At 39.0% G+C, this 16,593-nt stretch overlaps 1 protein-coding gene and 1 long non-coding RNA gene across 2 annotated transcripts; one reads left to right on the top strand and one right to left on the bottom strand.

Annotated features, from left to right (window-relative positions):
- Positions 1-242: 242 nt before the first annotated feature.
- Positions 243-6,776, top strand: LOC135202360 (ATP synthase subunit alpha, mitochondrial-like). The gene is made up of 8 exons (XM_064231724.1): positions 243-397; positions 2,700-2,805; positions 3,248-3,376; positions 3,553-3,748; positions 4,823-5,115; positions 5,249-5,733; positions 5,844-5,988; positions 6,155-6,776. The coding sequence occupies exons 1-8, from the start codon at positions 332-334 to the stop codon at positions 6,385-6,387; spliced, it is 1,653 nt and encodes a 550-aa protein (XP_064087794.1). The 5' UTR covers positions 243-331; the 3' UTR covers positions 6,388-6,776.
- LOC135202361 (uncharacterized) lies at positions 6,556-7,065 on the bottom strand. Its single transcript, XR_010311721.1, has 2 exons — positions 6,934-7,065; positions 6,556-6,895 (listed from the first exon to the last, which is right to left on the bottom strand). It is a non-coding gene; the product is annotated as an uncharacterized LOC135202361 (long non-coding RNA).
- Positions 7,066-16,593: the final 9,528 nt, after the last annotated feature.

Below are 16,593 nucleotides of genomic sequence, written 5' to 3'. Positions count from 1 at the left end.
AATGAAATTATTTACATGGTATATTTGCTCAAGGTAAAATCTTGTATTCACAAAGAACGGTACCTATTGATTTCCCTGGTCCTAAAACGATTATGATATTTTTCATGATATATCACCTATATATATGAATTATCAATGCAAAAGTAATCATAAAAATATTAGCATAGATAACCAGGCAAATATGAAGCAAAACTAAAACGTAATATCGTCATAATCCGTAAAACCATTTTGGGGTCGATACACAGGTGCCGGCCAGAGCCTGCCAAATTCTCTCTCGAGCAGCCGATTCTACCATCTTGTTGAGTTGCCGGGGTGTTCACAGAGAATAAGGATGGCGCAAATATCCGTACGACTTGCAGCCTCTTTGGCTAGGCAACTTCCAAGAAGCAGTGTACAGGTGAGCGGTGCTATTGCTGTGTATTACTGTTATTGTGATGTGCTGAAAATTTAACTGTGATATAAAGCAAATTTTAAAAATTTGGTAGGGTGGCCGGTTGTCTTTGGTCGACGATCAGCTGATCACACCGACCATTTTTCCTAAGTTGATTGTATGCCTGTTCTTTTCTCGAGTCGAGTAGTATTGGTTGCTTATGAAACGAAATATATATGCTTTCAACTACGTATTTATGGAAGTGAAAGTCAGATTTTTTTTTCTTTTAGTGAATTGTAACCAATCTTTGTAGACGGCCCCATGTTAGCGCCCATTTCCCTCTGGCTACGTTGGCTTAAGAAATACTTTTCAAGTAAAGATAGGGAATTGGTCCATTGCTAGTCAATTGTTCTTTTCGGTTTTCATGCCTTCAGCAAGGTTTGTTGATTTTAGGATTTGCATATAATCTAAATTTTGCCTAATCAAGGGCACAAAAGGTGGCTACCTCAGCCGGTAGGTGAGACTTGCCGATGAATCGGAACTGTTAGGTAGTCGAACCTTACTAGCCATAGTTATATATAGCGTGTATTACTGAATAAAATTAAAAATACTACAAAGCTGCGCGATTAAGGGATCTGTAACCACCATAATAAATTATATCAGGACTTTGCCCAAGGCATTGCATTTTCCACGCATTTAGGCCAGAATTGTATGCAAGATGTCATTATTTCAAATATTTACAGATACAACATTGTCGTCGACCGGGACAGGTTTCCCCATTCATATAGACCTAACGTTTCCTATAATGCCATGTCCTGACCTAACCAGATATTACCTACCTAACCTAACATAAGGGGGACCCCCAAAAAGGTAACCTGTCCCAGTCGGCTATTTAAGAAATGGCATTTAACCTACCACAATTGCCACTATACCATTAAAGTAGGCTATTAGCCTAGTTGTAGGCCTAAGTGGAAAACTCTGGTCTAAGTTTTTTTTGGGGGTGGGGACAGTTATGAGTGAATAACAGGTGAATCCTGACATGGGTACTGGTCCCCTTACCTGTCGGGACCCCAATCTAGCCTGACCTATAATACTGTACCCAAGCAAAAATTACAAGGATGCTTCCTAACCTCACCAAGGGTGCCATGCAATAATCTGGCTATAGTTAGTAGCTTTTATCTTGCTCCAAGCTGTATGAGAAAAAGTAATATAAGATTTAAGTACTTTACACTAGGCAAGGTTGTTGCAACTAAGCTACATTGACGAAAGTATAAATTGGCCCCAGGGCATGTATTTATATTTTAATATCTCTAGTTGTTTGCTTTATCGTCATTGTGTAAAAATTTATAAATAGGTGAAATGGCAAAATGTATTTTTTGAGTTTTATTCTTTGGAAACTATGTACTTCACGGACATGCTTCGTACAGTTTTAAGGGTTGGAAATCCAAATTATGCCAAGGGGAAACTTTGGTATATAGGTACTTTTTAAATTAAAATGTGATTTTTCAATAGTTAAAATTACATAACTCATTATTATCTGGTTGTAAGTAAACTTGTGTTGGTAGATACATTCTGTAGTTCCAATGATCATTAATGCTGTATGTAAATATATAGTAAACATCAAAGCTGATATTTGAGAGGGAGCAACATTTGCTTGTACATCTTCATTTTAAAATAATGAATGAAGGTGCACAAGAAATATTGTTGTACCAAATTATTTGAAAGGATGCTAACCCTATATCCAGAGATGTAAATAGTTTTATTGTATTTTGCACAAAATGGTAAATTTGGCAACATGTAAAAAATCCCTTACAAGGGTGGGGTCTGTTTGTGAAAGTGCAGAAGAGTTGGGCACAGACCTGTTTCTGCAAGCCATGGCCTGTTTAAATGCAGATCAAAGACACATTTCAAGAATACATACATCCTAACCTATAACCTATCTTAGGGCACCATGTCATCATTTCCTTTGTGCAAAAAAAATAAAAAAATAAATATATAATATATATATCCTCCCCTCTCTTGACATCATGCATAGGAGAATGAAATGCCTGGTTATTCTTCAGGATTACCCCAATATATTCCAAGAGCCTAGTGGCTGTCAGAAATGTTAATGAAAAACTAATCACTTATATTGCAGTCACCCAAACCTACGTGCCCTAATAAAACTGCTTATATTTGTCCTCCACAATTATCCTTTTATTCAATGTGGAAGATTTGCTAATTTTCCAAACTAGAGTATTTTGAGGAAATTTTATTTGTGCAATATTATGAACTAATTACATGTTATTGGATATTTTGACTTTAAATTTCAATGGTTATATACTTTCAGGTTTCCAAAGTTCTCCCTGGTGCAGCACTAGTTGCCAAAAATTTCTCGACCGGCAATGTTGCACGCTCGGCTGAGGTCTCCACTATCTTGGAGGAGCGCATTCTTGGTAAGTGAGCTGTCGTGAAGATAAGGTTTTGCAAGGAAAATTAGCAATTGATATTTTTTGACTCCGTGTTTTTCAAAATGTAATATATCTAGCTGAGAATGTAGGTTGAAATCAAACACCTGAACAATGGTGTTTTAGTTTACCATATTTCAGGACGTTTCAGCAGTGCCTCTTTGTAGCTTGCTTTCTATCTTTAGGTCCTGCAATCAGAGCAGTTTTTATTTGCCCTTTTCTACGTAGATTATAATTACCCTGATGGTACATATCCCACGTCAGATTAATCATGACGTCTCCTACCGATTAAATGTGCATTGAAAGGATCATTTGTGTGAAATATTGGTTACAGTACTTAGGTGTTAAATATTGTATACAGTACCTAGTTTCATTATTCTGGTTATAACACCAACGGTAGCAATTTTATTTAAACGCCTTTCTTTTTCAGGTGCTGCTCACAAGGTAGATTTGGAAGAGACTGGTCGTGTGCTGAGCATTGGTGATGGTATTGCTCGTGTTTATGGCTTGAAGAACATCCAGGCAGAAGAGATGGTAGAATTTTCATCCGGCCTAAAAGGTATCCCTGTCTTGCTTGCTTTCTCAAAAATTTGTCCCTGTAGTCACAATGCTTCTTCGATAATGCAAATACTGTTTATAAAAGCTACATTCATCAAATATTCCTGCAGCTGGCAGTTTAAATGTAGAAAATTATTTTCCAGCAAATGGTAATCACACACAATTCTTTTTCAACAGGTATGGCTTTGAATTTGGAACCTGATAATGTTGGTGTTGTAGTGTTTGGTAACGACAAGCTTATTCGTGAAGGTGACATTGTAAAGCGTACCGGTGCCATTGTGGATGTCCCTGTTGGTGAAGGTATCCTTGGCCGTGTTGTCGATGCCTTGGGAAATGCCATTGATGGCAAGGGCCCTCTTCCATCATCTGTCAGGTTGGTAAATTTATAGTGCATACTGTATTCTGGGATTTTGAGTATTTACACACACACACCCTCAATTTACTGTACATAATTGTACATAACTGTTTTTACTAAGTTATTGGTATTTATACAGAAGCACTCCGCACGGACTGCAAGGAACGTAACCGCGGATACGACATCCACTAGGGATTGGGGCGTCCAATGTATTTTGCTGTGTTTAGTACTGGCCCCTGGGGGTTAATTACAGTCCGAATAAATATTACTTTAAATTCTTGTTCAGTAGGTAAAACTGCATTGAAAAACCGCAACTGCCAATAGTCTAGGTCGCCGTGGATAAGTACCCTAGATCTACATAGTTATTTCCTAATTAGTTGTCAGTAATTCAGGCTTGACCCTTTCCCATCATCAAAGATGGGGATATGCCCACCAGCTAGTCTCGATCTTAGACTTGCAGAACCTCCGTAACCTACATCTTGCCCCCATACCCTTTTAAGTAGAATAAGAACTAGTTTTAATCATTCTTATTTATAGATTATGGCAATTTGGAAAGTGGTCATAAAATCTGAAAATTAGTGATCCCACCAGCTATCATGGTTAATTGGATAATCTTGAAACAAATCAACCAATCAGGTTTCAGCATTTTTACAGTGCCCATAATTTATAACCAAAAACAAAGGGCGATCAGGCATTTTTACCCACAATACATTGACAAAAAACTTAAATACCATCAGGAGAAAAACTAACATGTCGGCATAAACACATCCTTAATACAACAACAAGGAAAAATATTCATCGGCAAATCTCCATAACACTTAATTTGCGGAAGATTCTAGCAAGTTTTCCTATGAATCATCTAAAAAATATAAGTAAAAAATTAGATATCTGAATTTGACCGAAACTGTAATACCAAAATTATATCAGAAAACTAAAGATACCAAAGCACTGAATCCAATTAGCTGAAGTTTTCATAAGTATTAAAAAGCATAAATTGGCAACTATTTTGTTGTGAGGTTTCAATATTCTGCAGTTTGGGGCAGTTTTATTTTGAATGTTTTCCTAGAGTCATTGCGGTTACTTTGATTGCAGGGCTCGTGTTGGTGTCAAGGCTCCTGGTATCATTCCTCGTATCTCTGTGAGGGAACCTATGCAGACAGGTATTAAGGCTGTGGACTCTCTTGTGCCTATTGGTCGTGGCCAGCGTGAATTGATCATTGGTGATCGTCAGACTGGCAAGACTGCTATTGCCATTGATACCATCATCAACCAGAAGAGATTTAATGATGCTGCCGACGAAAAGAAGAAACTGTACTGTATCTACGTTGCTATTGGTCAGAAGAGGTCTACTGTTGCCCAGATTGTGAAGAGGCTTACTGATACTGGTCAGTAAAAAAAAAAAAAAAATCCACTTATTTGATTCAAATGTAGATAGTTTTTTTTTTTCTGTTGTACAGAGGCTTTTTTTTATTATTTTATTATTATTATTATTAATGTATAACAAATTTCTTATTGCAGATGCTATGAAGTACACCATCGTTGTATCTGCCACTGCCTCTGATGCTGCTCCTCTGCAGTATTTGGCCCCATATTCTGGCTGTGCTATGGGAGAGTTCTTCCGTGACAATGGCAAGCATGCCCTCATCATCTATGATGATTTGTCCAAGCAGGCCGTTGCCTACCGTCAAATGTCTCTGCTGCTGCGTCGTCCACCTGGTCGTGAGGCTTACCCTGGTGATGTGTTCTACCTTCACTCACGTTTACTCGAGCGTGCTGCCAAGATGAACGACACCAATGGCGGTGGTTCCCTCACTGCTCTGCCTGTCATTGAAACCCAGGCTGGTGATGTGTCCGCTTATATTCCTACCAATGTCATTTCCATCACAGACGGACAGATCTTCTTGGAGACAGAGTTGTTCTACAAAGGTATCCGCCCTGCCATTAATGTGGGTCTGTCTGTATCCAGAGTAGGATCTGCTGCCCAGACAAAGGCCATGAAGCAGGTGAGGTGGTCATGTTGTCTTGTCTGTCACGTTTTGTGTAATGTGGAGGCTTTAGTAACAGTAGGATGTATAAAATGCACTGGAAATTAAATCTAGAAATACACTTGCAGGTGGCTGGTTCCATGAAGCTAGAGCTTGCCCAGTATCGTGAGGTGGCTGCTTTCGCCCAGTTTGGTTCTGATCTTGATGCCTCCACCCAGCAGCTGTTGAACCGTGGTGTTCGTCTCACAGAATTGTTGAAGCAGGGACAATATGGTGAGTGAATTTTAAGTTTTGACAAGATGTATGGTGTTTTTCTTAGTGTGATCCTGTCCCATTTAACTTAATTTAAGTTATTTCTCTATGCTAAGAGAAGTGCAACAAGCTAGAAGTGCATAATGGTATTATAGTATAATTAATAAAAATACTTGTCCTTTTACAGTTCCCATGGCTATTGAAGAGCAGGTAGCTGTCATCTACTGTGGTGTACGTGGTCACCTTGACAAGTTGGACCCATCTAAGATTACCAAGTTTGAACAGGAATTCATGGCCATGATCAAGACCAGTCACCAGGATCTCCTCACCACCATTGCTAAGGAAGGACAGATTACCCCAGACACTGATACTAAGCTTAAAAAGATTGTTACAGACTTCTTGGCCACTTTCCAGGGGTAAATTTATAGTTATGGGAATGGGGTTTAATTGTGCAGATTTTGGCAGAGTATCCAAATGAATGAATGGGGCAAACTGGTACAGTTTTAACAGATAATTTAATTTCGACCTAATTAGAGTGAATGTGTTTGTTACTTGCCACTATTCAATTTGGTTGCTTTGTTGTAAATATCAAGAGATAATGTCAACATAATTGAGGAAATCAGTGCCTGTGTATTGTTTACATTTCCATAGATTATAAATGCTAAATGGAGGCAGCCAATATTGTAAATAATTTTTTTTTTCTTCAACCTCCAAAAATACTATGTACCAAAGCATAACATGGGTAGGGAGTTCCTTAAAAACCAGAGGAAGAGCTGTAGGTTCTCTTAAATAAAGGACCCTTTTTTTTGTGTGGAATTTTTGTTTACCACAATCTGAAATTTCTGTAAACATTTGTTTACCACATTAATTCTTAATCTGAAATTTCTATTAACCACATAACTTACATAGTGTAGGAACCCACTTAAACCTAGGAGAAGAAATTTCATAGTAGGAACCCGCTTAAACCTAGGAGAACAAAGAGAAACAAATAACCAGCATGCCATAAGTTCATGTCTAGCAAGAGAATTTACTTTGACCCACATGTAAGCTAAGTAGAATGCAGTTGCATGTGAAGGGGGTGTCTACTCTTATTCCCACAGCCCAGTGTCTCCTTTGACATGCCTAGCGCACACCTTTTCCCATACTAACACATTTCATTATTGCATACTTTATTAAAAAAAATTACAGATAGCACTAGTAATTATTTATCTTGCCCACATCTGCAGTCTAGTGTACAAAAAAATAAATTGCAAAACTCGAAGACTGCCAAATTGGTTTACATTGACAAGCTAATTTTGCTTTAGCTTCTGAAAGTTTTGAAACCAAATTAACAGTCTTCCAAACTATGGAACATACATTTTGCAAATACTAACAACCTATGAGGAATACATTTTGTCGCTGACAAAGTTGGGAATATTTAATCATGAGACCTGTACAGAACACAACCAAAATGCACCCATTTACTAAAAAAAAAAAAAAAAAAGTTACGCCTAACTCTATAAAAGCAACCTTGGTTTACTCTTGTGATTCTAACATCAAATCAAACCTAAAACTACTATTGATCTGAGTAAAATCAGAGCCATATATATTGAAGATAAATTTTGTAGCTGTACAGTACTACACCAAGTCCTAGCTGGATGCTTAAAATTAAAGTTTGGTATTCTAGCTATAGTAACTTCTTGGTTTAATACCATTTTTCTTCATTAACATGCTTTGAAACTGAAGGCTACAGGCCTGCTCAAGTTTTAGTTCTACTTCTGAAAGACATGGACATCACTTCATCCTGGGAGATAGTTTTACTTAAGAAAAACATGGACATCACTTCATCCTGGGAGATCTCTAATGTTGTTCAGGAGCTGGGAGCAGTCTTTTTCACATAGAGAACTCAAACCTCTGGTTCTGAGTAATCTCACTAGAACTCCACTCAACTCTTACATTGTTTGCCAGACAGGGAACTGACTTTGAAAACAGTTTTCCTTCTGGCTTTGGCTTCCCAAAAAAAGTTGGGAGAGCTCCAAGGTCTCGATTATGATGTAAAACACCATGGGGTTAGCTCAGGCTGAGCCATGAAAGTGGTGTCTTAGGCCCCGTCGAGCTTTGGTCGACGAACTTTCTGATGTGACGTCAGAAGCGGAGAAACGGCGAGAAAAGTCAGAACTTTGCCGTGGTTTCTCCGCTTCTGACCTCCCCTCTTAACGGGCATACCGTCAAATTGCCTGATGGGTCTTGTAGCAAAATCACCATGGTGGTGCCCGATGGCTTGAGCTTCGACCCCGGCAGACGTACATTAACCATATACATTTCTTTTACTGAGCCATTCTTTGCACCATATTCTTTTTTTTTTTTTCTTCTTTTTCATCACACAGCAATTATCATGCTGCTACACTATCTTCTTTGCGGTAGGCACCATGTTTATCGTACCGCACTGAAGATACTACTGGCATTGTCGGGCACGCCCACCTCTCCATTGTCTCACCCGTGTGGACAACATTCACGGGTGAGCACGCCAATCAGGCCCGCTCGTGTGGACAGGCCTTAAGACTAACATTTCATTTTGGCTATGTGAGGTGATTAAGCAAGCTTACTGATCATCAAGTTGTCACCAATACTGTGAGCACCTCAGTGGCGTGATTGGTATGGTCTTGACCTGCCACCTCAGTGGCCACAAGTTCAATTCTCAGGCATTCCAATGAGGGGTTAGAGATGTGTATTTCTGGTGATAGAAGTTTACTCTTGACATGGTTCGGAAGTCATAAAGCTGTTGGTCCCATTGCTGAATAACCACTGGTTCCATACCAAGTAAAAAAAAAACCATACAAACAAACAAAACCAATACTGTGCATGCAAGAGCACATGACAGAGGAATAACTTGCTCCCTGGCATTTAGGAACATGTCTGTTCATAGGATTTTGAACGCTGGTTCCTGGCTTCAGCAAACCACTTTCACTTCCTTCTACCTAAAGAATATTACCCACAGGTCCTTGAACTCTTTCATGGGTCTCCGGTGGTGGCTGCCCTACAAGCTGTGTAAGCTCATCCAGTGGCCTTGGCAGGATAGTTCACATTTTGCCTAAGATTACTGTGTGGCAGAGAGAATGAGTGAGATGACTGGTCTCATTCTTTCCCTTTTTACCCTTCTTTATTTCTATGGGTGAATTGAAGAATAGACTACAGTGAGGTGAAGAATAGACATCATATGTTGGAACCGACTTGATGCAAGCAAGTTACAGCACTTTTGGTGTTCCATACACAACATGCAAATCTGCTTCTCAGTAGCATTTACTCCTCTCCAGCAAGGGGAGACAAGAGTGGCAACAAACCCTTTACCAGTGGCAACAATGGTTTGTTACTTGAACAGATATACTAGTCCTCTTTGTCTTCATGTATGCAATGAATCTGGACGTTGTATTTACTCCCAGTGGACGAGTTTTGGATACCCATATATCTAAAATCTCAAGAGGCTTAGCTACTCTTCGTTAGAATTCTCACTTCTAAGAGTGGTCAAGTGTGCCGAACCTCCAGTCAGTTCAGGATTCTCATACCTCCCTCCAAGCGTGAGTATCGTAATGTTAAGACTGACAGTTTGTTCTACATATGAACAAATGACAAATTTTTAATTGGTTGTATTTTTCACAGCTAACAAACCTGAGGTCTTCACATTAACTGCCCACCTCTAGCCGCCTCTTTTGTAATCCTGGGTTGGAAGAAGACTAAATGCATCACAGGTTCCTTGCATATATCAATTTTTCTATTGTTTTAAACCGGTTTCCTGCTGGCACCAGAAGATTTATCCTAATGTTAAGACCTCAGTTGTTTTAGCTATGAAAAATACAAGTTAACAATTTCATTTCAACATGATTTTCAGAACTGAACGATCTCATAGGTCCCAGCACTTGGCCTTTGCCATAAATTTTATCCAGTTATATTCATACAGGAAAGTACAATGCTGGGCAAGAGATTATAATAAATATTTTTGAAATGAAGAACACGACCTAGTTTTAACAGCAGAATCTGAGGACTTGGTGATGGAATTGTTTAAAAGGTGAAAATGTGGAATGGAGAAGACAACTTCAATCAATAAAATAAAAAAACAAAGGTGATAGTGGCTGGAAATTAAGCAAAGGAAATCGTAATTGCCAGAAAGTGGCTGTGGGAGAGAACTCAGTTTGTAACAAAGGTAACAAGATGTTAGGATTACAAATACTGTACGTATCCATAGAGTAGGAATTTTTGATACCCAAAATATATAAGAGCAAACAGAATACTGAGAACCATGTGATATTTGTGCAGATCTTGGCTGGGACATGAGATAAGAAAAGATGAGAAACAGTCAAGTCAGGAAAGCAGTAGATATGAATTTAACAAGAGGAAGACTTGAAGGAGGGTGCATGAAATTATAGAAAGTTAATAGATGAAGACCTAGACTCAAGAAAAATACGGGTAAAAAAGAAATTTAACATTTAACCTCAAAAAAGGAAACCTGAGGAGTAAACATTTTACAGAGAATATGATGATATTGCAGCAAATTATGTCACTGCAACAAAATGACAAAACGAAATTTTACATCTTGTATGCCCCCTGGTGTGTTTATTATTTTCAGGGCTATTTGCATAAGTTTTGGATAATTATTACATTTGTTTACAGATTCATACTACAAATATCTTAATTGTTAACAAATCTTTATGTGTACAGATTTAATAACTTTCTGTGTATATTTTGGAACAAATTGAAGAATCCATTGCAGATGGTGAACCTTTCATTAACCCTGTAGGGGGGGTAGTGCCTAAAGTGCACCACCTCATGCAGTGGACTATAGACATTACTTAAGGTACTTTGCATCATGCCTTCGGTTCCTGGCTGCAACCCCTTTCATTCTTGCTTTCCACCCTCTCCTAACAATTGATTCATGGTGCAACCGCCAGGCTTTCCTCCTCTTACCCCTTTCATACCTATTACTGTCAATTTCCGTTTCAGCACTGAAAGACCTTGTATGTCCCAGTGCTTGGCCTTAGGCCTAAACTCTATAGTCAATCCAATTCAGAACCCTTCATTAAAAAGTGGATCTAAGATTTTTATTCTGAGTATACTATTGACAGGACAGTTCCTTTGAAATCCTTTTTCATTAGGGTTAACACATTTTATTCTTTTGACTTTAGGTATGTACTTTTATACATTGTCTGCTTTCTACATCATGTGTTATAAATATGAAGCCAGCAGGCTAATAAGATCAGACTGTTCTGATAAGATGCCTGAGTGTGAAGCATACCTACATCATGGCCTGTCCAACATATATTCAGCCTAACTGCTGTCATACAGAGGAAGTAAGAACGGAAGAAGGTAGTTAAGACCCAGTCACTCACCCTTTCAACCTTCAGCCTTAAACCTTCCAAGTACCTTGTGTGGGATGCTTTTCTTTCTATCTGAGAGAAGCCTGGAGATTGCACTTGTTGGGCATCAATAGGGTGCTCCATCACATGTCCTAAGACTGCATGTATGTCCTACATACATGCAGTCTAATGTTGCCAGACACTTGCCTCCTTTACTAGAAAAACAGAGTTCTCCAAAAAGCTTTTTAATGAGCCAATGTCCCTGGCTGCATGAGGCTTCTCACAAAGGCTCTTCAGTACCTGAGTTAGGCTGCAAAAAGTCACATCCAATTCTAAAGCCCCAAGCTAATGAGGTGGGGAAAACTCTTAGGCATGAAGAAAACCTTACTGCTGGAAGACCTGACTCTAGGCAGAGCAAAAGACTTCACTAGCAAGCCACAAACACAGTACACGTAGTCACAAAGATGGCCTCAACTCCCAACTTCATCTGACAAAGAGGCAGTGGTTACAGTTGCCACAAAAAACTTCAAATGCAGCTCCATTTTACAATGAAATATGCATTCGGTTTTTCGTGATTTCTAGCATGAACAAATGGAGTTTCCTCATTTTATTGTATGTCTGGCATTCCCATGGATATGGGAATAGGAGGGGTCTTTTCACCCAAACAGACACAGTTGGGTAAGCTGTCAAGAGGAGTTGGAAGACACCCTTATGCCTTCCTTGTAATGTGTGTATGCTATGTTTTTGCATTCCTGCATGCTTAATGATTAAACATAGCTTAGAAATCCTTATCAGTCATGAAGAAGACAGTGACCGTCATATCATGAGGAAGGGGAAGTCCATCACAACCACTGCTTCTGAAAGGAGAGGCTTCTTTGCAGCAATGCAAGAGGGGTTCCCAAGGTCTTTCCACAAAGGATGTTGTAAGGTTCTTTCAGGACATTTCCATGTAAGATGGTATTTTTTGCCCTCAAAATCTTGGCTGGAATTGATAGTTGTTTTATAACAATTCTTTTGATAAGGTTGTCTTTCTTTTCGGTAATTTTTTGGGGCCCTTCCAGAGCTTTTTTCGCACTGCAGCCTCTTATTTTGAAGTTAGCCTTGTTTATACGCTGGTACCACATGGAAACCGGGCTTTTCAAGATGCTAATCTTTATGTATGGCAGTCATGGACTTCCAGGTTATCCATTATGTAACAATCTCTGTCTTCTTTACAGCTGATATGGATTTCTTAATCATTAAGCACACAGGAGCACAACATATAGCATACAGAAATTATGAAGAAGGGGTAGGAACAAATGCACAAACATCTAACTCCTCTGACTGCTCCAACATTTTATATTTAAATGAGAAAACCTTTCTTACTCCAAGACTCCTATCAATGTGAGACATGAAAGAATGTGGAAACTCAGTTTGCTCCTGCTTGAAATCTCAAAAAAAATTCAAACATATTTACCATTTTGCAGTGACTATACTTCCTCCAAATTCATTAAGTTAACAATAAGCCAAATAACCTCCTTTAAAAAACCCATTCCAACTCAACCTGAAAAGGTTCTGAAGATCTCTTTGGCCTCATCAGATCCTATAAAGCAATAAATTGGATCCTCTACCAAGAGAGAGGCTGACACACTAATCTGCCCTGGTGAGCTCTTCTCTAACTGGTCACAAATAATTGGACCTAGCAGTGCCAATCACTCAATAAAGATACTTCAATGCTCGAAACCAGAGTTTAAATTCCTGTAGATTTTCCTATGTTAAGTTATGGTTGACTCATAACTGCTCAAAATCACAGACTGCAACCCCATAAATTTTTCACAAACCAGGAAAACCTCAGGTGTCTGCATAATCACGTGCACAAGGCTTGGCAAGATACTCATGGGTATCATCATGCAGTGACCTTCCAATCATGTACCCTTGGTTGTACGTACACCATCAGGGGATAATGTATTGTAAACTGGAGGTTCTATCCTGGGATCATGCAAACAGTATGTGAGAAGGTAGTGCTACTCTTTCTGCACACCTCCACATGTGTGAAGGTAGTTCCACTCTTTTCTGCATAGTACCTCTGCAAAGTACAAAAGGAAAGATTCTAAGATAGTCCTCATGTTTAAGAGGCAAATGGAAACAAAAGTTCATAAGCATATTAAGGGAACCCATTATCAACCCTACCTATGCAATACCTCAAACCTTAGGTGAGCAAATGCTGTTATCCTCAAGAAGAAAGCACTCACTTGTCTAGAAATTTTCATACCAGGAAGCAGCATTGGAGGAATACAGACTGTACTCAATGATATATATCCCAACAGGCAAGACACTTGCTTACCAGTAAGCCTGCGCAGGAAGGAGCATCAAACGATAGACCATTCACAATGCTAAGACAAAACATCTGTTGGTACTTATTCAAAACAGCTGACAAATTCTTGGTAGAAGGTAGTGAACCACAAAAACACTCCTCTCACTCACATTGGGAAAGCTCAGGCTGGTTACCTACACCCACAAACATAAATCCTTTATGAACTATGGAAGAACAAGCAGGAGGTAAGGAAAGAAGGGAGCCCATGGTAAAGAAGCTGAAAATATTTGTTCGTACGGAAGGAAAAGTAATCCCTCAAAAGAAAACAGCAACCATCTTGTAACCTTCTTCCATTGGTTGGTACCAATCATCTCCAATGTAAAAGAGACCAGCCAACACACTCCTAGAGCCAATGCAGAACAATAATGGTTACACTAACACCAAAGCTATAAAGCAAACAGACCACAGCTTACATTCTTCAAACGGCTTGTTCACTTTTCTAGTTCAAATCCAAGTTGAAGCAAAAAAACATACATACAATAGGAAAGATCAAAGAAGTCTGTGGCCAGTCAGAGCACAACAAAGCATCTTGACTCATGCAGCTGAAGCAAAAGAGCTTGATGACAGCAGGTGACACCCATCACCAGTTAACTACTTCCTTCCCTAGATTCATTGACTGAATCCAGCTCTGATAGAACCAAGCACTGTAAACATGGACAATTTTGTGAGATTTTTGTGTAGTAACCACTGCTGTTATCACCACTGTTTGCAGTATCACCAAAATAATTTATTTCCTAACCTATACCAAGCTTAATAACAAAAAATGAGGAATGATGATCATTTTGACATTTTCTTGATAATAAGGATTATAATAGACAGGAGAACAATAAGTTGTGCATTTCCTGTAAAAGTATAAAGATCTGCATCATTTTCTAAATGCAGTGTTACTGTTTTGAAGGTGTTCTGTTCTAAGCTGTTCGATAACACAAGGTGACAGGGACTTGTTGTGCATGATCTACTAACCATATAGTTGATTCACATCAACCGTGCATCTGATGTCTAGACCTGTCCCTTACGACACTGCTGATTGGCTGTTGATGAGCCAATCACAGGGCATGAAACTCTCAGTCTCTCATGAAAGTTCACATGGGCAGGATTATGTTCCACCTCTCCTGATGGATACTTTTGAAAGACGTACCCCTCAGAAGAAGTGGAGCAAACATCCTGCCCATGTGAACTCTCATGAGAGACTGAGAGTTTCCAGCCCTGTGACTGGCTTATCAACAGCCAATCAGGAGTGCTGTAAGGGACTGACCTAGACATCACATACATGGTTGATGTGAATCTACTATAGCAGTTTGGACCATTTTTTAAAAATAATAGTTAAATAACTTTTCCAACCAATTAAAAACTCATTCATTCTTATACTAAAGTACTCTGATGCCTTGGGTGTTGCTTAATATCTTAGCCGATATATTTTTCATTAGATGCAAGTAAAGTACGGTAATCCCTTCCACTGATAAATGCCTCCACACTGGAGACCTTGGCTGAAAGACTCAATTCACACAAGTTACTGGCCCCCAAGTAAGGTCCCAGCACCCTTGATTAGGTTAAAGAGAGTTAAGTTACACATCTTCCTGTACTAACTACCAATGCTATATTTTAATACTTTGTAAATTTCTTATTGTTTGATGGTACTCTTGAAACATAGTATGAACTAAATTTTTTCTGCTATTATGCTGTACTTTACATATTTTCTATCTTGTAGACTGGTGCACTCCACTCATACAGTTTTTGCCAAACCAAAATCCCTGATTTCCCACTGACAATGGCAAGGGAAATACTGAAAAAAAAGTATTTATATCCTCACATACCAGGAATTGAAATATATGAAAATTCACATTTTCTTCCCCCGCCCATTAGGTACAACAAAACCGTACAAAAAACAGATTCCATCAAGGTTCCACGTGCAAGAGTCAAAAGGTATGTGCATCTTGCAAAATAACATTGCGATACTGTAGAATTGGGCAATTCTACATAATATCTCAACACGAGATGTCGTTTATTGATTTTTTTCTTTTCTGGGCTACACAGAAAAGTGTACATATATAATGCCGTACAAGTATGATTTGTGAAATTTACCAACTTTTGTTTATTTGTTTGTTTGTTTGTATGGTGCTTTTACGTTGTATGGAACCTATGGTTATTCAGCAACAGGACCAACGGCTTTACGTGACTTCCGAACCACGTCGAAAGTGAACTTCTATCACCAGAAATATACTTCTCTCACTCCTCAATGGAATGGCCGAGAATCGAAACAGCGACCACTGAGGTGAGACGCTAATACCATACCAACCACGCCGCCGAGGTGCTTTTTTATAGTTTTAATCATCCCTGTGGGCCTACCACAATACCACAACGCCGCTGAGGCGCTTGTTTATGGTTTTAATCATCCCTGCGGGACAGGTAAAACAAACAAGGAGCCCCGAAAGTCTTTTCTGTAGATACTACCCTTAAAAGTACTGGTACCTTGGCAAAAAAGCACCGTGTAGGTATTGGCCTACCACAATGATACCTAATACTAGGTGCTACTGTTCTTATACCTAACAAAAGCTCGAAATACAGGCTATCAGGTAGCCTATGTGCTTCGGACTCCATGATTTTGCGGTACTAGAAAGTAATGCTTGGTTGATTGGTAATGTTAGGCCTACCTTAGTCTAAACTTGGGCTTAGTGAAGTTTGGCTAACAAAGAAAAAATAAGATAAATATTCAATAATACCTTGCATAGCTACCTAGTAATTCATTTCGGATACGCCACAGGAACGTGGCAAAAGAAAACTGACTATCAACTTGGTAAATTTAGGCCTACGTCTAAGTTAAAATTCCTTAGGTAGTAAGTTCCAAAACAAATTATTTTTGAGTAGACAAATAACCATACCTCTCTCTCGGGAGCGAGATGTGAAGAAATCCATGGGTTCAAAGGGTAAATTTCACATGAGGATGCT

Source organism: Macrobrachium nipponense, chromosome 30 (genome assembly GCF_015104395.2).
Source record: "Macrobrachium nipponense isolate FS-2020 chromosome 30, ASM1510439v2, whole genome shotgun sequence".
Taxonomy (NCBI): Eukaryota; Metazoa; Arthropoda; class Malacostraca; order Decapoda; family Palaemonidae; genus Macrobrachium; species Macrobrachium nipponense.
This window is presented reverse-complemented; position numbering and strand designations above follow the sequence as displayed.